The following is a 27,866-nucleotide window of genomic DNA, read 5'->3' as shown; positions in this document are numbered from 1 at the left end:
GTGTTGAAGGTACTTTCCAAAAAGGGTACTGTTACTTTATATATACTATAAACCCTAGGGGAAACTAGCCGTAGTTTATAGTAAAAGTTTTTGATGGTGGTTTTCGGCAGATCAATTACCAATTAGTTAAATTACAAATATAATGGTTAAACCATGATTACTATAGTTAGACCGTTGTAAATATGTGTTTTATTACTTTATGTGTGTTACTATTTTTAAGGGAAGACACAAATACCATTAAAAGTTTAATGTTTAAACGAAAACGGACCATCGTACTGTTTCAGTTCTGGGATTTGCATACACAATTTTTCATTTCCCATTATTTGTCACATTTACTTTATTGGCTATGGCTGTTATTTTCTTTGAGGAAGTGATATTTATTTCTGTTGAAATGAGGTAAGATTGACAGATCACCTAGTGGTGTAACAGCAGTTGCAAGACCACCCACTCTACTCATAGGCATGCTTTTTTATTGTACAGTTTCTAAAACACAAATGTTTGAACAAAATACAACCAACAGAACATTAATTACCAAATCAAAATGTTAAACGAATATTATATACTGTATATGTGAGATAACGTATTGGACCGGAATTGCTTCTGGACCAGTGTTTACATCTTCCTAAAGTGCTCTTTAGTTTCCTCTATTATTGTGTGTACCAAGTGTTAGCATAATATATCTTTGGGGAAAAAACTTGATTGTTAAAGCCATCTTGTCAGTCTGCTCGTCTCAAGATGTGAAATGTATGTCAAGTTCAAATCTCATTTACTGGAGTTAGCTGTGCCAGAGCTTAAAATGGAAAACTCATTAAGAGTGATGATATCAACAGTAGGCGACACTGGGCCCACAGAGACACACTACTGACATTTCCCCACTCCACACTTCAAGTGATCCATTGTTATACACCTTACACAAGCTCAACTTCAGTTTTACCAAATGTCACTGAGTAAATTGCTGACTGATCTTCCCAGTGCTGATGTGTCATGCATGTGTTCAAGCCAGAACATGTTACTTCCCTCCCTCTTCTGATTAAAACCAGTGACGGAATCAGTCATGTTTGTTGCTCAATCTTCAGGTTTCCCTCCAGCTATGACTTGAAGGCCACACCAAATCTATGTGTCTTTAGTGAGAGTAAAAGCCTGTTATTATAATGTTCTCAACCACAATCGCCATACCACGAAATGACTAGACCCTTTGTTTTTGAACTGGGATTTCAACTTTGTAATGATGTATGAAAAGAATTTTCTAGCTTTGCATTGTTGCCAGTCAGCTTTGGGTAGCGTGTTGATGTACACTGAGGTAAATTTAGATTACATAACAAGACTATTACTTGTTGTAACAAACAAACATGAAGAATTTTGACGTGTTTTGATCCAAAACTAGAGCCATATGATATCTTTGTTTGGGGAACGTGTAGAGTAATGCAAAAGAAAGAAAATTCTGCCCACCTCGATCTGACATCACTGTTCCCACCGAGGTGAGACAGCAACCTACCTAAAGCCGTGTAAGTGTCAGGGAGGAAGAGAACGGGGTGACTCTTAGCCCAGCTGAGAGCAAAGAGGAAATGCGTCTCAGTTTAAGCGCCTTGCCATTTCCTGGTCTCTTGACAGATGCAGAGACAGCAGAGAGCAGATAAGAGCTGAGAGAAGTGAAGCCAAAAGCTCACGTCATGTCTAAATAAGAAGTTATGAAGGATTCTGAGGGTTCAACACGTGGCGCCGTTCTGGAGTTTTAACCAGCCTGGTGGGGGCTCAGCAGAGACTGGGGATCAAGAGCCCCTCCACCGCATTTTACCTGCAATGAGATATGGACTTGCTCCTAAATGAACGTCAACTGGTAATGCTCTTCGTTTTTATCACGTTGCTCATTTGCTTGAGCACCTTGCTGATGATGCCAAAGTTATGGGTTTGAGTCCAAGGGACCTGATCAAATGCACATCTTGAAGGCAATGTCAGTCACTTTGGATGAAGTCATCCTCGAAATGCATAAAAGGGAACGTTTAACATTTTAATTGTAGAACTTGCTTTAGAAACGCGTGTGATGTCAAGTGAAATCAAAAAGGGTATCTCAGAGTGTTTCATGGTGCAGCGGCCGACAACTTAACTTCCTCTATATGAGGGGGCGGATCAAGACAACATTTAAGCTAAGCTTAGCTCTTTGCCCTTTGTTTCAAATGTTTTCCACCAGCTGATTGAAGTGACAACATGTGATATTTATTCATATTGTGCGTGTTGACTCATTCTCGACTCAATTCGTACCTTGTTGAACTTTACCGTAAACGCAGCGGTATTCTCTCCATCTAAAATGAATAATATCAATAGTTTCTGTCATTCATTGATGATGACTTTGAAATTTCAAGGTGACATTTATGATTGCACATTGAATGGTGTTTTTACACAACATAGCTGAATGTGATCTATATACGTCTATCGTATTAAATTACCTGGACATATGATCTCTGTTAACTCGGGCCTTCTGTTGCCGTTATAATGGAGTCATGAGATCAAATAGCAGGTCTACGGTGTGACTGATGGTTTGCTGGTATTAGATTCAGCTTTGCCTGCTCCTGCCCATTATTGAGTGCAGGAGAGAAAAAACACAGGCTTTCATACTTTGCAGCTAAGACAAGAGTGATGTTTACCAACTATGTGATCTGATGAACGATGAATTGAATATTTTAGATTTGGTTGCAATGGCGGCGGCATAAATAACATCTCATTTACTCAAGACACAAACCTTCTACAAATAAATTGTTGGGATTACGGAGCATATTTTTTTTTCTTTAATTTAATGTTGAGCAAACCTTTATAAAGTTTTTTACATGTTAAAGGAAATTTAATGCAAGACTTTTGGATTGCAGAATTGAATGTAGGGTATTTTTTTGGAAAGAGCTATGGGTGTCATTGTTACTTTATTGACAGCATTCACAATATCCACCATTACATCGCACAAGTTGCACATGCTGTTGTTTCCTGTTGTGTCGACAGCAGTGTGTGCAATCTCTGATTTTAAAGATAGCACCCCACCATAAAATCTTGTGGAGTACTATCAGTGTCCAAAAACAATATTCACCAAGTGCCAAAAGTAAATAAAGCTTTGGTGATGAAATAAAACTTAAGTTAAGTATGGTAATGCGTTGTTTAGGTTCTGGCTAATTAATGAAAGAAAAATAGTTATTTGGGAGTCTGCTTGATAGTAGTGACATGCGATTCTAATCTGAGACATACAAACCCTTAAATGTGGTGACTCACACTTTTTACAGACAACAACCTCATTGGACAATTTATCAAGGATGTATGTGCTTTTTTAAATTGGCTATACTAGCTTGTTTAACCTGTTTTTTTTCTGTCCCATGGTCAACAAATAAACAAATAGAATGATATTGTCAAAAGCAGAAATGCATATTTTATGAATGTTTCTGTAAGAATTTTTTATGGCCAGATTAAAAATCACGTAGAGATGGGCAATCTAGTAACGTTAATAAAGTGTTTTTGGTAACCCTACAAGTCGAAACTTCTTCTGATGTTTTATGGTTCCTTGTGTTTCAGAAAGATGTCGGGTACCTGCAGCAGTGGTTGGAGACGTTCGTGGCGTCTTTTGAGAAGGTCATTGATGTGCAGTCCACGGAGCCAAGGCGGTGAGTCAGTCACACGCTGACCTATCAAAATGTCAACCACATAGGGAGTTTGATCTCTTGGTGGTCCAGAAGTGCTGAAGTGGCCCATATTTGTTTAATTGGTCACCACTTTATCGTTGCTCTTAAACATTTAAGAAGACGTTTAAAGTGCTTATAAGCTTATACACAAGTCATGCTGCAAGCTGTTATACTGCAGACACATTTAGCTCTTCTGCTTTTGACGGAGATATGGGTTTAATTCCTTAATCTTGTTGAGTAATCGTTTTTTTAACTGCAGGCTGGAGGAATGGAGCGCCGATGTGCCTCTCCTCCCTAAAGAGGTACTGGTGCTCCTCAGCACACAACTGTGGCACAGCGCTCTCCACCTGTCAGGACAGGACCAGATCAGCACTGCTCCACAGCCTCTGCTCCTCATCAAGTTCTTTATCATCATCTGCAGGTCTGCTCCCATTGTGCATCGAAGAACACCAACATTTTCAAGTGTCTATAAGCTTCATACGAAAGCGACACAGAACAGCAGATCGTTTCTCAATGTGCATTTCCAATGTGAAGTTTCCAATGCTAGAAGTTCTGATATGAAATTTCTACTTGCAGGAATATGGAGAATATTGACTCGGAAAAGACCCCTGGGTTTGTGTTCGAGACAATCAAGGTCCTTAACTTCTGTTTGAATCAGGTAAAATGTCATCCGTAGGAGGAATTTAGGTGACAAATGAACAGATCAGTGAAGCTTTTGCTCACTTTAGATTCTTATCCAAGCCAATTGTGGGAACAGAATACCAGTGAGTCTTGGGTGTGAAGTATCACCAAGATGGTCTCAGACAGATACTCATTTTTCAAAGATCACTGTATGTCTGTTGTGTTCACTATACTTGCTCTTGTGGCGTTATTGGTTGTGAGCTTACAGAACAGGTTAAATCAGAAAGCAATGGGTGGAAGTATTTTTACCTGGGCTTTATTGAAAGGAATGTTTGTCTTTCTCCTCATGATAACAAGCCAAACAATAGAAAGGTTTGTGTGTTCAAAGGACTCAGTCATGTGTTTATTTTTGTATGTGTGTGTGTGTGTTCCAGCTGAAGAAGCAGCCAGAGGATCAGGCCACTTTAAAGTCAGTGGTACAGCATGGCCTGCTGTTGTGTGAAAATCTTTTTGACCCTTATCAGACGTGGAGGAGACGGCAGGCGGGGTAAGAACGTGTTGCGTGTGTGTTTACTGCGTTGGGTGTTAGCTGGGCTCTGTTTCAGCTCCACTTTAACAGTTAACAACACACCCAGACCTCACCTCAAAGCTTTAAAGCCTTCTTATGCTCAACTGACTGATTTACACACACCGTAAAATCCTCAAGCACCACTGAACAACCCATCCACTAACACAGCGTTTATAAAGCACTACGTTTTATAAAACCGGATTGTATGCGCAACATTTAAAACCATTGTAAAATATTTAAAAAAATTTAATGTTGTGTTATTTTAAATCAGAACACTGTAACACTACTCTCAGAGTATAAATTAAAGGGAAAATAATAAATATTGGTAAGAATCTAGCAAAGCAAACTGTTCTGGGGCACTTTTGACTACCATTGTAATTTTTCCTACTATGGTAGTCAATGTTGTCCAAGAACTGTTGGGTACACGCATTCTTCCAAATACCTTTCTCCTTGTTCATCAGAACAAAGACATTTATGCAGATTTTGAACAACTCAAGGATGAATAAATGATGACAGAATTGTATTTTTGGGTAAACTGTCCCTTTAAAGTACATGAAGTATTAACATGAAGATCTTTGATGTGTATGTTTTTAGGGAAGAGGTCAGTATGATGGAGAGAAGCAAGTATAAATTCTCTCCTCTTGTTCTGCCGGAAGAGATCCCCGTGCTCTTTCACGGTACGTTACTCAGGCCCGCCTCCGATTCAAAACATTCCGGTTTACTCCCTCTGTCCGCCATGCATGTGTGCTTCATCACTTCCTGGTAGATATCACACTTCCTCCTGCCGAGGATTCAAAATATCTTGTTTGTCATAGAAGACCTATCTGATCCATCTATTATTAATTCATAATGACGTGTTTTGTCGTGTTATTTGCTGTAAATGATTATAATTTAATCTGTTAAATTGTCCTTTTAGAAATGCAAGTTGGTTGTGACATTAAACACCTGACACGGAAGGTGGACACTGAGTTATGCTCTGTCTAGACACTGTAAGCTAAAGACAAATACAGTAGGGAGATCTCCACATCGCTCTGAGCCTCAGTTGTTTATGTTTTCTGTCATGCAGGGTGGACGTAGTAATGCTGGGTTGGAAATTAAAAAAATGCAAACATCTAGAAACATCTCTCCTTTTTGTATTTCTTGGCGATCTGTGTTAAAGCTTGCATTCTTTTTCTATGGAAGGCGGTTCCCATTTTATGTCAGAGCCTTTTATCAAAGAGACATTTATGTGCCTCAGACGGATTAGTTATTTGAACAAAAGATGCACAGAATGTACATTCTGGTGACTAAATCACTGGTTCCACCCACAGACAGCCTGCAGGAGAGTAATGTCATCCCCGAGGCCCTGGTGCTGAGGCTGGTACATCTACAAGGGGCCGTGATCAGTGGATGCAAGGTAACATCATCTGGTATTATCTTTCTCAGGCGGTTCCATCAGAAGTGGTCAGAACTATGGTTTTAGTAAAGTGTTTTATATCACACTGTGCTTTGTGTGTGTTTCAGCGGAATGGCCTGCTCTCCATCACCCCCCAATCTGTGGAGGACCTTATGTCTGTGCTGCGTTCCTGGTGCCTCCATCCCAACCAGCCTTCACAAGAGCCCAGAGACCCTCGGCTGCTGAAAACCACCCTGAGGTGCCTGACTGTTATGATCCACCTGCTACACTCCAGCAGCCCGGCCGAGAGGCAAGTGGAGATCAGGACCGTTCTGGACAGCTACTTTCAGCTGCTCAACTGGAACCGGCCACCGGTCTGTCAGAAGGAGGATATTCAGGCCTGGGAGGATAATCTCGTCGTCCTGCTTGAACACATGCTGAGTAAGAACATGTTACCCATCAGTGTTTTGTGTCGTCCTCAAAATAAACACTTTTGAAGTTGATCAGAATCAGCAATCTGAATTGCAATACAACTTTTTTATTAATGTTTTGTTAGATAGTTTATAATGATCCTGTAGTGTTACCAATTCATCAATAAGTGCAAATACTTCATGACATTTCAATGCCGTATGAGCTATAGGTATAATTATTATGAAAGTATTTAATTGATCAAAAGTTGTTAAATATAGTTTATGTGACACTGTACCGTGGTGAACCATTGTAACTGCTGCTGGACAATTCCATTGAATGTGACATTTTCATTCAAAACTTGAAATATTAATTGTCTGGGAATGTATTTATTAGCAATACATTAAATGATCTGTTTATATTTAGTTTGATGTCCAGACATCAGAAAAATATTGGTCTATGCACAAGCTTTCTATTTTAAACAAGGGAACATTTCAGGCGTTATGGTGGTGACGAAAAAGCACACTTGTTTTTGAAAATAGTATTTGAATATATTATAATATTCAAACCAGAAGCAATGATACCCAACAACTGGAGAAGGGTTGTCTCCTTATATTTAAAAGTTACTATATTTTATTTTCACGTTTCCATTTATGAGGACCGTTATGGATGTGACAGTTCTGTTATGGATGTGACAATTGACTTACCTGACTATGGAAAACTATACTTGAAAAACACAAAAAATCTTCATCTCATGCCTACAAATAACTGATCTAACACTGTATTTCCTCACTGAGTTTGATATGATTGACATTTTGTTTAAACATTTATACAGTTGAACTTCCAAACCATTGCAGAAGTCCAGAGCAGTTGTGGCTTTGTCTTTAAAACTAGTTTGTGTAAACAGAGAAGTTGTAAAATGTCAAGATGACTATTGGTTTACACGTAAATTATAAGTTGTACGGCCATGCCAGAACTGTTTAAATGAATAGAAAAACTTCAAGTTCTTTTTGGAACTTGAAACTGGCAGTGTATTTTTCTTTGGAAAGCACAGGTCAAGACATCTGAGCGTTTTTGTGTTTTGTCCCACAGACGCTATTCCAGATATCCTCCAGTGCTCGGACCGGCCGGTGCTACAAGCCATTTTTCTATACAGTAACTGCTTTGAACACATCCTCCGCCTCATCCAGAACAGCAAGGTTAGAACACCCACCTGTCTACTCCCTCAGGTTTCACAAATCCAGCCCTTAAGTTAAAACAAAATTGGATGACTAGCTGTAGCAATACGGTGGTCTGACGATTTGTTCTGAGAGATAGCTAGAAGACTGCCAGGTTGGATTTGACTAATCTCACCCACAGATTTTCAGCCGTTATATTTTAGATACTGGTCATATGCGTGTTTGTGTATGTTTGTGATCGAAATTGGTTTGGGTGAGCTTGGTGGTTTGGAGCGTGTCTTAACATTGCGTCATGTTACACATTGAGGACTTTCTCTGTTATTACGTTTTTGCTTTATATACCGATAAGTTTTATTTGTGGTTGCTGATTTTATCTTGTGTTCCTCTGTTCGGTTTGGACGGTGTGTATGTGTGTGCAGCTGTATCAGAGCAGCAGGTTTAGGGTGGAGAGTGATGGTCAATGTGACCTCACCACACGTTTGCTCACAGAGGAAGAAGTGGAGCAGGTACTTTCCCTTTAAGGCTGTTTAGCGTGATGTTCTTCAGCAGGAAGCTCACCCTTCACTCGACTCAAACAACTGCTGACAGGGTGAAACCTGTCACGGTGAAAACAGTGGCCAACAACAAAACAAATTTGAAACACGCCATTTCCCTTAGATGTTAGGGGTATTATTTGGATGTTTTTTGGATGTTATCACGATGAAGGGATAGTTCAACCCAAATTGAAATTTCTATCATCATTTAATGAACTTCTTGACATTTTATGTGCCTATGACTTTCTTTTAAAAAACACAAGAGAAGATATTTTGAAGAATTTTGATAAACAAAAACTGTTGGGCCCCATTCACTTCTATTGTATGAACACAAAACCAATGCAGGTCAATGGGCACCAACAGTTTTCTGTTGCAACATTCTTCAAAATATCTTCTTTCGTGTTTTGCAGAATAAAGAAAGCCATACAGGTTTGAAATTACTTGAGGTTGAGTTAATTCAATTCAATTTATTTATATAGCGGTTTCCACAATGTGCATTGTTCCAAAGCAGCTTTACAGGAGCAACTCAGAAAAACACAGAAAGGTAAAACACAGTATGGTGTTTATAGAACAAGCAAGATCATTCTAACACATAATATCTGACAAATAAATAGATGCAGTCTCCCGATGAGCAAGCCAACACTGCCCTGATGTGGCAAGGAACCCGAACTCCAATGATGAATAATGTGGAGAAAAAAAAAACTCCGGAGAAACCAGGCTCAGCCGGTAGAGCCAGATCTCCTCTGACGTATCATAGCTGCACTCAGTGACCCCGACCAAAGCCACCGAGCAAACATCCACGAAGAAGAGGGAGAGCCCGCGACCCAGGAATTCCCACTCGCCGAAACCGCGCAGGTCCAACCCGGTCCCACTACACGATCGACACCAGAAAACAGAGGAACAACCAGAGAAAACTATTACTGGCATAATGTTACTTTATTCCTCTGTTAATGGAGTTAATGATGACAGAATTTTCATTCTGGGGTGAACGATCCCTTAAAGTGAGGATGTAGAGAATAACAAAGGTTTGTGAAAATGACATTGTATCCATTGATCAATGAACATTACAGTGAAGCACCAAACCAAATTTTATTTACCAGAGTCATTAACCAGAGTATTAGGGTGAGGATCCTGTCGGTGGTGGTTGAGTGTAAGTGTGTGACAGGGGAATATGTGTGTGTGTGTGTGTGAAGTTGTTGGGATGTACTTGTCACTTTGCATGCTGTCTTGCAGTGGGTTTCTAGACTTTTAGCATGTCTAGTCTGTGGTAATGTGGGTGTAGCAGTTTGTGTGTTTATGTTGGTGGTTTTTGCTGGGCTATTTGTGGTGTAGTAGTGGAAATATTCAATGGCTGTGCATGACTAGATAGTGCATGTTTTCGATTATTTTGTTTGACAGTTATTTGTGTTTACTTCCCTAAGTCACATCACTTCCTTGTGTTTAGTCACTTGACTTCAAGGTGGAATGTTTACAGTTTATGAATGTTACATCATTGTGTGAGGCTTTCTGTAACCCTCCAATTAAACAGATAATTCACCAAAAAACACTTCTTTTCAATCATTTATTCACTTGTTTTAAACCTATGTGAACACAAAGGAAGATATTTTGAGAAATGTCTCCTTGGGTTTTGTGCCTATAGAATGGAAGTCAGTGGGGGTCAATGTTGTTTGGTTACCAACATTCTTCAAAATATCTTCTTTTGTGTTCCGCAGAAGAAAAGAAAGTCATACAGGTTTAAAATGAGATTAAAAGAGTAAAGATGAAGGAATATTCATTTTTGGGGGAACTATTATTTTAAAGGAACAAAAAGGATTATTCAGTTTCATTTTATTACAAATCAAATAATTATTTATTATTATTTTGTGAAAAACAATTAGAGAGAGCAATAAGTTAAACTCTTTTTCATGCATTGTTTGTTCATATGGACCATGTTTGACAAGCTAAGTCTGTTAAAGACTTTTAATAAAAGTTATGACAATAAAATTTTCGGGGTGACCTAAACCTATAATATTTGAGAAAATGTGAATATTTGGTTGTGACCTAAATGAAGTGTGCGTTATGTGTGTAGGTGTGGGAGAAGGGCTCGGATTGCATCACAGTACACGCCATCCGTGTTCTCACCGCCATTATGAGCAACTCGCCCTCTGCCAAGGTATGACATGTGTGACTTCTGCGTGTCTCTGCTTACGTCTTTCGTGGCTCTGCTCAAGGACGTCTCCGATCTTATCAGCGTGATAAGTCAAAGTGCTTGCAAATGATAAATGTGCCCCATACATGCGTGTGTGGTTAATCGTATCAGCACATTTGATGTGGTGTTGCAGAATCAGGTCACTCATGTTTTCCTGCCTTATTTCGTAACTAAGTCAAAGTTCTTTTTGTCAAGTCTCACTCCAGAATGTGTTTTAAGAGACCACATCCTACATACAGCCACAGAAAAAATAAAGAGATCATTCAAAATTTTAATTTAATCATCATTTCAAGTTGTGTTGTTGTCATTTCAGTCCAGACAAGACAGATGAAAACTGATAAAAATCAAGCTTATCGCATCACATGTTTTATACTTTCCTAAAAACATAAAGAAATATTACTGTTGTATTGCTTAAAAGTGAATATTAACTTTTTTTCTTTGCAGTATTTGAGGTCTGAAATTTTACAGAGTATCATTTATGTTATTTTGACCTCTTTCTCCAGTTTTCATTTTCTGCACATAAATGCAAATAGAAACAATATTTTTATTTGAAAGTTGAGAGCAATATTTTGAGTAGTTAACCGAATGAAACAAAAAGGAACATTTACTTAATCACATACCTATAATAATAGATTCATATTTTTTTATCATTTTTAAATAGTCACTTAATTTTTCCTGTGGCTGTATTTATTACTGATCATCTTCAAGGTATTAGTAATCATGTTCTTCTTCCACTTTTCTACCTAAAGATTCAAATTAAACATGCTGTTCAAAGGTTTGTTTACTTCAAAAATTAAAACGATAAAGGTTTTAATTAAATTGTTATGAAGGGTTTTATAAATCTACAAGTTTTAAAACAAAATTTCATGCAACATGTTTAATAATAATGACATAGAGAAACAATATCATTGGGATCACTTTCAAAAGAATTTCAAAATTCATTTGAATTAAATCACATAATTCTGCATTTAATATGTAAAACTACAAAGTGCAAACCAATTATTTTGTATGCAAATGTGCTTAGTTATGATTGGCTGACCTTCTTACGAAGGAAATAAGCAGTGATGCATATGCAGTTTTGCGGTTTTACAAAGCCATGCATTGTCATGTCACAATATTAGACTCTCTGCTTTCTTTTTTGTCTTGATTTACATTTTTGCAAGTTTACAAAAAATACGTTTGCTGGTTTCTACTGTTCCTTTATCTATCTGGTTTGTTCAAAAGCAGCATTGTGTTCTGTGCGTGACTCAGCCTTAATTGTAATGTAATTGTAGTTTGTGTGGTTTCTCCTCCCAGGAGGTCTTTAAGGAGCGGATTGGCTACTCACAGCTGTTCGATGTGTTGAAAAGTCAAGGTCAGCCGACCAAGAGACTCCTGCAGGAGATAATGAACATGGTGAGTGAATTATAAAAGACGGTGTGACCTCCACCGAGAATCACCTGATTACTTTGCAACTAAACAGTAACACAGTATTATGAGGAACACCCCCCACACCCAAAACCAAACTTTATATCATCATATTTTTGCTCTCTATCTTTCTTTTATCCTTGTTCTGTCACTCAGGCTGTGGAGGGGGAACATTCCCAGGCCATTCAGCTTGGCATCAGCAATGAAAAGCCATTGCTTCTGCTGCTACAGTGGATGCCCGATCTAGGTTCCCGTTCCCTTCAGCTTCTGGTGTCGCAGTGGCTGGCGGCCGTGTGTCGAGGCACTCTGTCCTGTCGCACTGTCGCCGTGGAAGCGGGGCTGGTGGGTGCGCTGCTTGAGGTGCTGTCAGAATCCCCCGAGCGTCTAGACAGGCAGTGCGCTGATGCCCTCCTAGGCCTGCTCCAGGACCTGGGCTCACTCTGTCTGAGGCCCTGCGAGCTGAAGAGTCTACTGAGGCTCTTGCGGACCGAGCCTGGTTCGCCCCCACACCCGTACTGTGGCCGGGTGGTGAGGGTGCTGTCTGCCATGGCCGGCCGCGGAGAAGTCGGTCGCAGCGCCTTGCAGTATTTTGACCTTACGCCCCCTATGGCGGGTATTATGGTGCCAGCTATCCAACGCTGGCAGGGGAATGCGTTCGCTTTTCACGCTTGGTTGTGCCTTAACACGGATTTTCCGCCACCTCAGCACCACTACTCCGAATCCCACCTGACAAACCTGGATTATACAGTCCGCATGGCAAAAGGCCCCCGTCGGAAACAACTCTACAGGTGAGTTTGGCTGTATTTCTGTCATATTTTCACCCTTTTGTCATTTCAAACCTGTATGACTTTCTTTCTTCTGCAGAACACAAAAGAAGATATTTTGAAGAATGTTGGTAACCAAACAATGCCGGTACCTATTTATATCTATTGTATAGACCCAAAACCAATGCAAGTCAATGGGTACTGACATTGTTTTTCACAACATTCTACAAAACATCTTCTTGTTCTGCAGAAGGAAAAAAGTCATACGGGTTTAAAATGACATGAGGGTTAGTAAATGATGACAGAATTTGCATTTTTGAGTGAACTGAAACTTATTAATATTTCAATATTGAAAATTTGCAGTATTATACTGTGATTTACTTTACTACTTAAAGAAACTGGTTTTATTTGTCCCCTGTTCTTGTGTTTTGTGTGTATTTTTACCTTTCAATGCTCTATTGTTTTTCTGCATAGTTTCTTTACTGCAAGTGGAACTGGCTTTGAGGCTTTTTTTACAACAGAAGGCATTTTGGTGGTGGCTGTATGTACCAAAAAGGAGTACATGGCAGTTTCTCTGCCAGACAACCCTCTCAATGACTGCTCCTGGGTTAGTAATCTTACAAACATTACAACAGAGACATTATGAGGAGGAGACGGACCTCCTAAATGAATAGGAGAAATCAAAAGGTTCAAGAAAGGGAAAGTAAGCGCCGCCTATCAGATAAAAGAGCCAGTCACCTTTTGAATAGAGGCATCTGTAGTTCTTACGTTATTTTAAATTAATGAATTTTATTATGATGCCATTGTTTCTTGGATTTTATAGAAGATTCAATGTGTATTTAAAACTTGACAAACCGCTTTGAAGATTTGGCATTTAGCCATTCAGTTTAGTTTTGAGTTCTATCCATGAAATAGGAACATCCCCAAGACGGAAGTAAAACGTAAACTGATTTTCTTCTAAGATAGTAGCACTTACTCATAAACATTTGAGCAGGAATTATTTTTTTAATCATTTTTGGAGTAATGTATGATTCTTACGCTTCTCTCTAGCACTCAGTAGCCATAGTTCACGTTCCTGGCCGTCGCCCCTTTGGACAGAACGTGGTCACTGTCTATGTGGATGGAGTCCAGTGTAAGACAGCCCCTCTGCGTTTTCCCTCTCTAAATGAGGTAAGACAGAAAATTCAATGAGTACTGTAGTTTAATTTATTACAAACACAATTTTTCAGTCATCTGCTTCAACCTTTCAGCCTTTCACCTCCTGCTTCATCGGGTCAGCCGGTCACCGCACCACCACCACCATGAACTCCACCTCTCCTACTCTTCCCAACCCAACACACTTGCCCTCTGAGCTGGCATTTGCCGCTCATACCGGGCCACCCGCCCTCTCCCGTTCCCAGTCCTTCCCAGCATCCTTTGCTGCGGCCACAGGGGGGCGGACGGTGGGGGGACAGGACCATTCAGTCCACACTATCCCTGCTGGGCTACAGGACACTGCATGGGGGTCTCCCTCATCACTGTGTGGTCTTCTGGCCACGGCATTCGTCTGCCATGAAGCTCTGCAGCCTGCACAGGCACGAGCACTGTTTACTGCAGGTACACACCTGCTGATACTGTATAAAGCATGGGCTCATTTGTATGTTCAGAGTCAAAACGGGTCTTGTTATAGATAGGAATGCATATACTAATATGCAGTCTGTTTATTCTGTGTTGCAGGTCCGAATAATGTTTCTCTATTTAAATCTGATGGAGAACCTTCCGAGGTCAACAGTAAACTAGTATTGTATTATACACCTCAGGTAAACATCCATCACTTTGTTGCAAAAAAGGTAGCAACCTTTTAAGGGAAGGTTTCTAATGTTTTCATATTGATAGAAAAATGAAATCTGGACAAATTGTTCAAAACAAAAATACTAGTGTTGGCAAACTTTAAATACACGAAACGATACCAAAGTTTTTATATTAGTATTATATCCTCATGTTTGTTTTCTCTGTTATAAAATGGTTTTAAATTGAGGAAATATCATTTCCAACTAATAGCTGTTGTCAGGTTGGTTCAACGTTTCATGTGACAACAAAAACAAGCAAGATAAAATAATATGGGTATGTTGTACACATTTTTGTCTTGAAGGCCTTTAAAAATCAGATCTGCTTGGATCTGTCACCCAACCATCTGTACGATGGCAGGCTGACTGGTCACAGGGTGGTGAACTGGGATGTCAAGGTGTGTCTTCATCAATAACTTTTGAGATGATTTATTTAGTCCTAGGTATTTTACCAGTGTAAGCAAATGGGTGTGTTCTGCACATGCCTCTGGAACAAAGCCTGTTAAAGATTTGTTTAGCTTGTTTTTCAAACCTTACATTTATGAAATAGTTTTATGCATACTGAACAGTTAGTCGATCAAATCAATTGAATGGGGAAATGTGTTGTATGACAACTCAGTCCATCATTATGATTAATGTGTTTAATTAAGGAACCACACAAATCCAGTGATTCCTTTTACTATGGGATAGTATGTTTTCACTAAATTAGTTTTTCCATGTAGTCAGCAAGGAAAGCAACAGAATTTTTATGTTGACTTTCTATTTTGAACAACATATTGTTTCCTTCTGTCTTTGTATATTTTTTCCTGGTTAGCAAATGTAAAAGACACTGGTATTGTAGTCTGCTATGCATTGTTCTGGCTGTGTACAGTATGTGTGTGTGTTCATGATCTTGTTTTGTGTTTAGGATGTGCTGAGCTCAGTGGGTGGGATGAGGGCTCTGTTGCCTCTACTGGAGCAGGTGTGTTTACTGGAGCAGCGCGAGACTGTAGGTCAGGAGATCTCAGATCTTATCGGGCCAGAGCTCACGTCCTCCAGGGGTCCTGCTGGCATGCTGCTGCCACTGGGGAAGACATCCGGTCAGTACTGTACTGGGTCGGAATTTATATAATATTTGTCAGAGCCATGGCAATTTTGGTGCTAATGTAAATGATGCTGGTTTGAATTTACTCATCCTCTAGTCATATCAAACCTGTATGACTTTTATTCTTCTGCAGAACACAAAAGAAGATATTTTGAAGAATGTTGGCAACCGAACAACGGCGGGACACATTGACTTGCATTGGTTTTGGGTCTATACAATAGAAGTCAATGGGTGGCACTGTTGTTCGGTTACCAACATTCTTAAAAATATCTTCTTTTGTGTTCATACAGGTTTGAATTTTCATTTGAGAACCATCCCTTTCAATTAAAAGCATAGCCGAAACACAGAATAAAATCCAAAACTCCTGCAATTTTTGTTTATTTATCTCATGAAACTTTATAGTCAGTCATTGGAGCTCCGCCCTCGCACCATTCCTTATCACCGGAAGTGAAGAGCAATCGTTTTGGGGGGGGTTGAGGGTAATGTTTTTGATTATAGATTATGAGGGCACATGGATTTAAATGAAGTACAAATATGTCAAACACTACAATTTTCCAAAAAAAATATAAGATTTTTCAATTTTGATTTCATGCCGTCTTTAAGGCCATAAAGTTCATATATATTTATATTTTTTGAGTGAAATAAAACCTGGACGTTAGATTAACTGCGAAAAAATCCCTTTAAGGACAGTGGCCATGTTTGCAATGCCTCCATGCAGCTATTTTAGTCACACCAGAGAATCATCTTTATTAATTGATCATTGACACTGGACCTTCTTTATTAGAACACACTGAGCATCGCGTTTCCCTCTATTCATTGCAATAGCAATGCCACATTTTATTAATATCGGTTATCTTTGACCGCAGTCTTCAGTGTTAAACAAAAGTAGTTATACTTTGTGTCACTTTGCGCCAGCGTTACAGCATGAAACATTAACAGCATCATCCAGACTTCTTAGTACATTCATGGTGTACATTTCTCTATAATTACAATATGAGTCACCATTGATATTTTCTGAACATGCTGTATGAATATGCTTTGAGGCAGTGATTCACAGAGTTGTGTCGTGTGCATATGTTTGTGTACTGCGCGCCCGACTGAGTAAGTGTAAATGTATGTTTGCTTTAGTCTTTTCTTTTGTGTTTATTTTGCATTACTGATTTCTCAATAAAGCCCTTGAGTTGTTTCCCAGTGTTACACTTATGCTTATGTGCAACTTGTGTGTGTGTTACAGAGGGAAGGTTAGAGAAGAACAGCGTGGCAGCATTTTTGCTGATGATTAAGAACATGCTGCGCAACCACCCAGCCAATCAGGAGAGTCTGCTCCAGTGCCACGGGCCGCCCATCATTGGAGCAATGCTCAGCAAGGTGAACACCCACACACATACTCATGCAAGCGCACATGCAGTTGTCAATAGAAAGGGCGTCTGGAGTTCTGACGTATGGTGTATGTGACTTGAAGGTGGAGCATCCTGTTAGGAAACACTTGTGCTGACAATCCCACGACATCATTGCACAATACACACACAACCACACGTTTCACATCATGCAATGCTTCAAGGTTTTATCTGCATCTGGGCGTCTTGAAAGATTGGTTTTAGAGTGCCTGACGTCAACATATTCAAATCTAGAGTTCACACATTCGGTTCACACGCTGGCCTTGGAACCTCAAAATTGAGTACAACGTGTCAGCAGCATTTAATCTATATAGAAAATATGTTTTTAAAACTTTTTTAAAATAAGTCACCAATTTTTTTAATCTATTAACTGTCTGGGTGTAGAAGAAGCGTAGACATAAGTTAAGTGAGAATTATATCCATTGGCTGCTTGGATACAGAGTGTCATTACACAGCAGCTGAAGTTCACAGATATATTTCTGATGCGGCGTAAGATCAGATCTGCATGAAACCACAGAATTTAGTGATATCTGATGTTCTCGAGATATGTATATTAACTCAAGAGGCCTTTGAAGCCCTTTGAAGTCTTTCCTCGCAGTGCGAGAACTGTAAAAAAACAGTCATCTGACCATGCCGTTTCTCCGGGCTGTCAATGTTGAAAGTCTTTAATATGTTTAATTTAAACGCAAAGTATCGTTTGTTGGATTATTTGGTATATTTTTTCATTTATTTCTCCTCACAGGTCCCCAGCAGAATGATGGACATGAGCGTATTGATGGCCACTCAGTTCCTGCTCAAGCAGGTGTCCAATGAGGGCAACAACCACCTGCTGTCACAGCTCTATCAGTACCTGCTGTTTGACTTCAAAATCTGGAGCCATAGCCACTTTGCTGTCTGTCTGGGTAACAGCAAATGAGAAATCAAAAGCCATAGTTTTTTATTTATTTAACATCTTTCCATGAAGTGCAACTCTAAACCGGATGTTCAATGGTTTGTAGGTCATGTGCAGTACCTAACCACTGTCATCAATGAGGGCAAGCTGAAGACTCGCAGGAAGTACGGGGTTCAGTATATCCTGGACTCCATTCGAACACACTACAGGTGCGTTGGGATTTAAAATGTGTTTTTTTTATGAAATGTTACATTTTATCTATACTACTATTGAACACTTTAGGATCACTCATTCACATTTGTGACCCTGGTCGACAAAACCAGTCTTAAGGGTACATTTTTCGAAATTGAGATTTTTACATCATCTGAAAGCTGAAGAAAAAAGCTTTATATTGATATGCGGTTTGTAAGAATAGGACAATATTTCAGAACAACACATTTTTACAAACATGGAATCTTAGGGTGCAAAAAAAGCTAAATATTGAGAAAATCGCCTTTGAAGTTCTTAATCAGAAGCACTGTAGCAGGCCATCCACTCACAAAAAGAAAGTTTTTTTACATTTACGGTTGGAAATGTATAAAATATCTTCATGGAACATAATCTTTACTTAATATCCTAATGATTTTGGGCATAAAAGAAAAACCTGTAATTTTTGGCGATTACTAAAAATGTTCCTGTGCTACTTAAGACTGGTTTTGTTGTCCAGGCTCACATTTGATTAAACCCAAAATAAATGAAACCATTCTAAATTTTCAAAGTAATCATCCTTTGCCTTAAATTTGTCATTTTATTTTGAAGCTTCTTGAGGTCTCATAGTGGTTAATATACATTTTGAGCTGTTTTGAAGGAGTCTTTTATGGGCTCTTTTTGGCTCCTTTTTCTTCATTATGTAGAAGCTGACACCCAATGTAATTACATTTAGATTTAGGTACAGTATTTAGCAGATGCCTTTATCCAAAGCGACTTACAGAGAAGATAAGGAAACAATAAAGCGATTTGTCAACAGGATGCAATAATACAATAAGTGCTTATACCAAGATACTAGTTTCTAGAAGTGAAGGAGAGTGAGCGGGAAAGTGATTTAGTACCCTTTTATGAGGGTATTACCAGGCGGCGTTCAATCACTGAGCGCAAGGCTCTGGATGGTATGTAAGAGTGAAAGTGAATGGCACGTAATTCATAAACAAAAGTTATTTTGTACTAAGTAAATTATTAATCTGTTGGAACAAATATAACCTTCAGACATATGCCTTCAGATCAAAGGTTTTAAACATAGTAAAGTATATAAAATATATATATAATGGGATGAAAGTGTTTTTAGGAGTGATGTGTTGTTTTCACAGTACGGAGAAGGATGGCAGTCCTCTGTCTGACGAGAAGAGGACAGTTCAGACCTCTCTTTTCTCTCTGCTGAAGGACCTTCTGAAATCTCCAAGTGCTGAGGAGCTTCACAGTGTTTTAGCCTATGCAGCTGTAGCCCAGGATGAACAACAGGTGACATTTGTTTTGGAATGTTAAAATACTCTCCGATTAGCCTGATACAGCATCATTGGCTCTTTAAGTAACGTGGGACTTTTTGTTTGTGTGATGTTGTGATGTGCAAATTAAAGTCTATTTTAAAAAGGACCTGTCAAGACATTTCTAGGGGTCTTTAAAGAACAAGCACATCCTCCTTTGTTCCCTCAGATACTTTGATATAACAGATGTTAACAGGATGTTCTCTCTCTCTGTTTAGGCGATAAGTGTTCTGGATGTTTTACACACCGTATTGAGGAGCTCTCCTCCTCCACGCGAGCAGGTAGTGACTGTTTTTCTGGATCGAGGGGTGGAGCAGCTCTACTGTCTAGTACTCAAATCCAACTATGGCGACGAAGCACGTGAGAGAGTGTTTAGGGTGAGATTCATATCTTATACATTTATAATCTCCATGCAACATGTTCTTGACAGTAACTTAAATTGTCTAACCAGCCAAGCGCTGATCCGTTGGGTTTTACATGACAGGTTTTGCCGGAACCAATTGTTATGGGTTTGGGTAAACGATGAGGGTGGAAGGAGGCGTGTTTGGACATTTTTGCAAATCCAATTGATACTGACACCCAAGCAAAACTCAAAGTCATTTGTTGTTATTGACAACTAAAAAGCTAACAGTTGGACCAATTTTTTCCATTGTGACATCACTCTATCCATCCTCCAGGTCATGTATAAAGTCCTCAAAAGCGACCGTGTACCCGACCGCAATAAACAACGCATGAAACTCAAGGATTCCGGTTACCTTGGCTTGGTCTGTTCATTTGGAGAAGTCCCCATCACCATGACAACTGTGCGCTGTCTGTATGAGCAGGTGCTCGCCACAGGTAAACCAATGAATTTAATGTGCCAGCGATTTATAGGTGAAATTTAAGATGTTGATTGTTCTATCTGGTTTTGTTTTTGGTCCAGATCCCACCCCTAACTTCAGAGACCTGTTGGCTGTGGCGTACTTGTCTCAGCGTGCTGACCTTAGTGTTCGATTAGATATCTGTCGTAAGGTAAGTGTCCAACCTGCTTAATAAGATTTAAATGGGATGTCTCACAAAGCTCATTTAAAGTATCACTGTTTTTAACTCTGAACTCTGAACGTTCTTAACTCTGAAGACTTCCAAAAATAGAATTATTTTATTCTCATGAGCTACATGAATATGTGTGGTATATCAGTTAATCAACAACTCTTTCCTCCATGTAGCTCTTCCACTTAATCCACTCTAATGAAGAGAATGTGAAACAGCTTGCACGTCAGCCAGGATGGCAAGATGTCCTCACCAAACTCTACGTCAAAGAATCATACGAGTCGCGCCTTCGTAGCCAGTCGAATTCTATGAGCAGCCCCCCTATCTCGCTGGACCATGTTCATTCCAGACCCCCCCTCCATCGAGAGAACAGTGCGAGCGAGGACGTGCGTCAGAACGTCTACATCTCACTTTCCGCCCACCGTGACGATGAGGAGGAGGAGGAAAGTGACGAAACGGCTCGGGACAAGACTGAGAGTTACTCAGACCATTCACAGTCGCCCACTTCGACTGGGCAGCTGAAGAACGGTGACCTCCACTTCAAGTCGATTGACTCTGCGGAGCAAGGCAGTCGTTCATCTTCACTGTCTAATAATGACTTATCACCTTCGTCCTGCCTGCTGGAGGAGGAGGAGACTGTATATCAGCCGCAGTCACCTTTCAGCTCACCCTTTGAGCTGAATATCAGCAGCCTAAAAGGACCCCAGACCCCTGTGGGTAGCCAGCCAGAGACCCCTTCACCTCTGGAGCACAATAAGACCTTTCTTGGATTGAGGCCAAGGAAGAGCTCCAGCCTGTCAAATGTTCTGGACGACACAAACTACAGCACTGAACCTCCCACAGACACCATCTCCAACACATCCAACCCACAGGTACACACTCAACATCCCGAACATGAAAGCATAATCAACATTAACAGTGTTAGTGATAGATATCGAGTTATTATTCATATAAATTATGAGTGATACTTGATAACCTAAAAATGGTCTCAATGTCTTTCTGATAGACTCCAGAGGAGGAGTTGTGTAATCTGCTGACAAACATTGTGTTCTCTGTGCTGTGGAGTGGCACTGAAGGGTCTGAGGATGTGATTTGGAGAGAAAGGGGTCAGGTCTTCTCTGTCCTCACCAAGCTTGGAACATCATGCCAACTAGTGCGGCCACCTGATGACATCAAACGCAGGTCAGAAGCTAAGGCGCTTAAGACTGTAGTGCTTTAGATCTTACAGCTTCTGAAATTATGACATTCTGCTGTTGAATAAAAATGATAAATACACAAGCAATCATATAACAATGTTCTAGAAACCACTCACAACACCTCAGCAGCAACATAGCAATGCTCTAAAAACACCCAGCAACCATATAGCAACATTCTAAAAACACCCAAAACACCCCAGCAACCATATACCAAGGCTCTAGAAACACCCACAACACCCCAGCAACCATGTTGTAACACTCTAAAAACACCCACCACACCCCAGCAACCATGTTGTAACACTCGAAAAACACCCACAACACCCCAGCAACCATGTTGTAACACCCGAAAAACACCCACAACACCCCAGCAACCATGTTGTAACACTCGAAAAACACCCACAACACCCCAGCAACCATGTTGTTACACCCGAAAAACACCCACAACACCCCAGCAACCATGTTGTAACACTCTAAAAACACCCACCACACCCCAGCCACCATGTTGTAACACTCTAAAAACACCCACCACACCCCAGCAACCATGTTGTAACACTCGAAAAACACCCACAACACCCCAGCAACCATGTTGTAACACCCGAAAAACACCCACAACACCCCAGCAACCATGTTGTAACACCCGAAAAACACCCACAACACCCCAGCCACCATGTTGTAACACTCTAAAAACAGTCAAGACACCCCAGCAACCACAAAGCTACACTCTAACAACACAAGTAACACCTCAGCAACCATATAGCAATGTTTTAAAAAATACACAACACCCCAGCAAATATATAGTAATGCTGTAAAAGACACACAACACCCCAGGAAGCAAATAGCAACATTCTTAAAAAACACCCACAACACCCCAGCAACCATGTTGTAACACTATACAAAAACATCACAACACCTCAGCAACCATGTTGTAACACTCTAAAAAAATATTACAACATTCCTAAAATACACAACACCCCAGCAACCACATAGCAACACTCTTAGAACACAAGCAACACTTCAGCAAGCAAATAGCAACATTCATAAAAAACACCCACAACACCCCAGCAACCATGTTGTTACACTCTAAAAACATACCACAACACCCCAGCAACCATGTTGTAACACCCGAAAAACACAGACAACACCCCAGCAACCATGTTGTTACACTCTAAAAACATACCACAACACCCCAGCAACCATGTTGTAACACCCGAAAAACACCCACAAAACCCCAGCAACCATGTTGTAACACCCACAACACCCCAGCAACCATGTTGTAACACTCACAACACCTCAGCAACCATATAGCAACGCAAAAAAAAACCCCACTAACCATATAGTAATGCTCTAAAACACCCACAACACCCCAGTAACCATGTTGTTACACTCTAAAAACACCCACAACACCCCAGCAACCACATAGCAACACTCTAAGAACAAAAGCAACACTTCAGCAACCATATAGCAACGCTTTAAAAAAATACACAACACCCCAGCAAATATATAGTAATGCTTTAAAAGACCCACAACACCTCAGCAACCATATAGCAATGCTCCAAAAAATATATTCAACACCCCAGCAACCATATACTGACGCTCTAAAACACCCACAACACCCATGCAACCAAATAGCAACATAAAAAAAAACACCCCAACAACCATGTTGTAACACTCTAAAAACACCCACAACACCCCAGAAACCATGTTGTAACACTCTAAAAACACTCACAACACCCCAGCAACCACAAAGCAACACTCAAACAACACTCCAGCAACCATGTTGTAACACTCTAAAAACACTCACAACACCCCAGAAACAATGTACTGTAACGTGGTACCTGTTTGCCATACATAATGGCAAAAGAATGACACAAAAAGCTTATTTAAGCTGCAATTGACCCCTCATTAGAAAAATACTGACGCATTTAGACTACATTAGAGATTCATTTAAGACTTTTCTGGATTCCTGTGCTTCAGTCACTTGCAGGGTGGAGAACTCTGGAGGGCAGAGGTTCTTTGTGGTGCTTTTCAATGCTGGTGCTATTCTTTGGTGTGGCCTCAATATTGCTTCATCACAAAGTTTTAAGTCGAGCTGTTAGGGTGTGTCTGTCTGATACACTTGTTGAAGCCCAATGGTATTCTCTGTTTTGTGACGGTGTTTGTGTGTTGTAGTCTGTTGGAGATGATGCTGGAGTCGTCTTTGTCCGATCTGAGGGACTCTCAGGGTGTGTTCCTGCCACATGTGCCTTCTTCGCTCCGCCTCCTCAGACTGCTCCAGGACTTCCTGTTCGCAGAGGGCACTGCTAATCAAACTCTATGGAGCGAAAAGGTGGGAGTTACTATTGCAGTGTATAAAGTATAGAGCTCCGGCAGTCACGTGACCTATTCTGTTTACTGGCCATACTGTAGGCCGAGAACGAGTAGGAAATGAATGGCGACAGCAGGATTTTCTCAAGGCAACAGAGTTCACTGCGCACTATAAATCAAAAGACATAGACATGTGCTTAGCAAAACTTAATAGATAAGCAGCAGATCCCTATAATGCCACCGGAGTGCTTTTAACCTGCAGGATCCTAATATCTACAAGTACCTCATCAACTTTTCATCATACTACTGCAGAGACTCTTTAAAAGCCTGGAGTGGTAAAATTTGACATGAATTTTGTAATAGATTTTTAACTTTGAAGTCTGCCGGCTTTAACCTGCTTTGTGGTCATTGGAAGGGTATGTCAACTGTGTTGTTACCACTAACCCTAACCCTAACGTAATCGACCCTAGCTGGCCTTGTTTGTAGGTAGCCAGCAAAGCTTTGTCACGGATCTTGCAGGTTAAGCATTCCCAAAAAACGTAATGACCTTCCACTGAAACCATGGGTGGTAAATCAGACACAATGGGGTTGTGTTAGGAGCCCATTGTGACTGCACAGCTAGGTGAATGCTCCTCTTATGTGTCTTGTTTAGGATCTGACGACATAACGACAGTAGGAAGAGAGACATCGGTGACTTGTGTTGGCTAGCACGTTTTATTTTAGTTAACCATTTAATCGTCTATCAAGGAACCTTATGAATATGATAAAATGATTTGCCCTTTGCTTTCCTCAAACTGTTCTGGCAGCCTGGCGCACAGCAGCTGTCCATCATGTTAAAATAGTACAATCTGTAAAGCCTAAACAGCCTGGTTTTAAATTATTGTTAGACCACTGTCCATACCAATGCTACATCCGCTCTAGGGCTCCGCTGATAACCTGCCAAAATGGCGGAGTTCAGATTGCGGGACGTCAACCTCCGGAGCTACAATTGAACAGAGCTCATTATGCGACAAGTGTTTCAGACAGTACTATGTAAATGTGGAATACAGATAAAATACTTGTTTAAGTAAAGTCAAGCTTTAGAAAACATTCTGCGTTTGGTTGTTTTGTGAATGAGGGCATCTGTGTTTGTGGCAGATCTTTGAGGGGGTGGTGAATCTGTTGGACAGGCTGCAGGCGTGGCACACGACCCCTGGATCGGCAGGGGCCGCAGAGCTGAAAGAGATGTCCCTGATCGGCCTGCGTATTATTACCGGATACATTCAACAGCAACAAAACCCACAGGTACATAAACCAACATACAGACCTTGAGTTTATCAATGATTCTGTTTTTTGGTATTTATATATGTCTTTTTATTTGTTGATTATGTGAGGTAAAATACATAATTATCATGATAAAGATGTTGCAGGAAGTAATATTTCTTTTTACAGGTGGTGGGTGGAAAACACACGTACATTATGCATGGTCATGAATTAATAAAAGTGCTATTGGGTTTTGTGTTTGTTATTTATATAGCTGATAGCTTTCAAATATTTTTTTAAATAGTATAAATAGCATTAATTTCTTACAGTTGAGGGCAAATGTTCATATATGGTCAGATGTGGGTGTTGTTATCATGTCCTGTCAGACTGACAGACTCGTGAACTCCTCAGTGCAAAGTGCTGCATTTATGACATTTAATACAAATGATTAAGTAAATTACCAGTATTTTTTATATTGCTAGTACTTTTATATTTGCACAAGCCACAAACCTTTTGAGACATATATTACATATACATATTTCTTTCTGCACAGAGGAGAATTGTACTGCTAAGAGATTTCTCTTTCATAGCTCAGGAGATTTAATAGTGTTGTCAGTTGTGTTTTATTATGTACAGTAAGAATCAACTTGAGTCTTAACTTAGTCTTTCTCCTAAAATTGTAGATTGTAGAAATAAAATAACCTGGGTTGTTTGGCTAAATTTGCTGAGAATGTTTGAGTTCATGTTGAAATCTTCAGCAATGTTGAGTTGATTGCAGACTTGGCAAATCTGAGCTCAGTTTTGTAACATCTCTTCTGAAATTCGAATGGAGACATTGTGAGATTTCGAAGTCTTTTACTACATCTGAGACGCAGGAAACTTAAGCAAATGTTTCCCTTAAATCACAATGATGTCCAAGGGAAATAATTGAGAGATCATTTCTTTTTATGATTTTCTTTCTCATGGGTGGGAATGAAACTGTTTTGCATTAGTTTTATTAAAGCAAGACCTCTCCGTGACAGTGGAATTGTTCAACTGTATTTGCATTTGACACATGGGGAGTGTAAAGTTTTAAACCTGATCTTATCGGCTTGCGACGACATGAATATTATATTACAGAATCATAAACTAAAACATAAACACAAACTACCATAAAAGCACCCTTACGCCATAAATGAACCTGACACAGCAGAAGTGAGCCTATGGCATACAAAACAGGTTTTTGATCCATCCTTTTGGCTTAGTAACTGTGTTTTGCACAGGGTAGTAGTGAGATCGTATATCATTCTGAACATTGCCAAAATACTTTAACACATATAACGTTGATCAAAGACTCCTTAACAATACAAATATTTAATATTTCTCCCGTCTGCTTTCTGTCCATCACAGGTGTGTGAGATGGCGTGTTTAAAGCTCCACAGCCTGCTACAGACTGTGCTGTGTCTGTCTTGGGAGGAGGTGTGTTTTCTGTTGGGTCGTCTCGGTGCTCCGCTACGCCCTGCAAACTCAGGTTCCGACCTTGGTAACGAGGCTCTTCTGAGTCCGCTGGTGCCCATCGTCCGAGCGCTTTTGGATCAGCATGCGGATCGCCACACCCTTCAAAACATGCTCCCGAACCTGCCCCCCACCAACGGCAGCCCGTCCTTCGCCCAAGATCTTCTCATCTACTGCAGCACCAACGAGTGGCAACACTTCTACCAGAACGACGTCAGTACCTTTAAACAGACACACAGTTAGAGTTACTTCGGCGAGGCGTTTATGATAAGCTGGGCAGCTCTGTGTCAGTTTGTTATCACGAATGGGTTTTGTTTGACCTTTTTTGGATACAAAAGATGTATAGTCTCATCCCCCTGACTCTCTGACAAACACAACATTAAGTTCATCGTTTTACACAGCGATTAGTTATAAAGGATTATAGGCACATGTTTTCTTTCATATAATCAGATGGTTGGTAGATAAGAACCAAGCAACGCATGTACTAATAATGTGCTTTAATGCACTTTTCCTTATGAAATTTAAGATATATTAAATTTATCAATTAAATGTATTAGTATTTCTAAATCCGTCTGTCTTCAGGAGTGGTCCGACTTTAGATTTGTACACCGTCTCTCTTAAACATCACGTGTGATTAACTCACTGGACGTCTGTTTGTTTTAGCTTGAGGACTTTGACAGTTAATCCTCCTCCATTGTAAATATGATCTCTTTATTTAGACCCTTTAGAGAGGAAAGCTACTCATCTTGTGCCAAAACATAAGGGAAAGATCCAGACTTATCCCCCCAACTCACAAATCTAAAACAAAGCCTGTTTTTAAATTATACAGACATCACTCTGTAAAGATCTGGACAGGATTTATGAGCTGAGGAGTGTGACAGCGTCTGGTTATAAATCTGCTCTGTTTGGACTGTTTGTATATACAAATCACATGTTCAACTGCCATGCCCTGATTCTGGAAGCGGACTGTGGTTCCCTTTCTGTCGGTCTCTCGACGTTGTGTCGAGAACGACAGATGGGGTTCGCCCTTGAGAACCAATCAACTCTGACTACTATAGAAAAGGCCAATGAAATTTGGCGAATGCAATTTGCATGCCGGGCTCCGCCCCCGGAAATCCGGTATAAAAGGAGGCCGGCGTGCAGCATTCACTTACCTTTTGTTCTTCAGAGCCATCGCTCATGAGTAC

General features: G+C 40.2%; 1 protein-coding gene across 1 annotated transcript in view; it reads left to right on the top strand.

Moving 5' to 3' along the window:
* nbeal2 (neurobeachin-like 2) overlaps nt 1–27,866 on the top strand; it is a 56,230-nt gene that overhangs the window by 6,566 nt on the left and 21,798 nt on the right. The window contains 30 exon segments of the mRNA XM_056763001.1: nt 3,550–3,638; nt 3,916–4,077; nt 4,233–4,314; nt 4,712–4,824; nt 5,440–5,522; nt 6,156–6,241; nt 6,349–6,661; nt 7,721–7,827; nt 8,226–8,312; nt 10,408–10,491; nt 11,824–11,922; nt 12,091–12,722; nt 13,173–13,305; nt 13,749–13,868; nt 13,949–14,294; nt 14,415–14,497; nt 14,830–14,922; nt 15,432–15,603; nt 16,843–16,976; nt 17,748–17,907; nt 18,004–18,106; nt 19,241–19,391; nt 19,633–19,791; nt 20,092–20,251; nt 20,337–20,425; nt 20,620–21,315; nt 21,450–21,625; nt 23,809–23,965; nt 25,081–25,227; nt 26,575–26,892. Of these exon segments, the coding sequence (XP_056618979.1) occupies nt 3,550–3,638; nt 3,916–4,077; nt 4,233–4,314; nt 4,712–4,824; nt 5,440–5,522; nt 6,156–6,241; nt 6,349–6,661; nt 7,721–7,827; nt 8,226–8,312; nt 10,408–10,491; nt 11,824–11,922; nt 12,091–12,722; nt 13,173–13,305; nt 13,749–13,868; nt 13,949–14,294; nt 14,415–14,497; nt 14,830–14,922; nt 15,432–15,603; nt 16,843–16,976; nt 17,748–17,907; nt 18,004–18,106; nt 19,241–19,391; nt 19,633–19,791; nt 20,092–20,251; nt 20,337–20,425; nt 20,620–21,315; nt 21,450–21,625; nt 23,809–23,965; nt 25,081–25,227; nt 26,575–26,892 (5,334 nt within the window).

This window comes from Triplophysa dalaica, chromosome 12 (assembly GCF_015846415.1).
Source record: "Triplophysa dalaica isolate WHDGS20190420 chromosome 12, ASM1584641v1, whole genome shotgun sequence".
Classification (NCBI taxonomy): domain Eukaryota; kingdom Metazoa; phylum Chordata; class Actinopteri; order Cypriniformes; family Nemacheilidae; genus Triplophysa; species Triplophysa dalaica.
The sequence above is the reverse complement of the archived record's forward strand: the minus strand, read 5'-3'. Positions and strand labels throughout refer to the sequence as shown.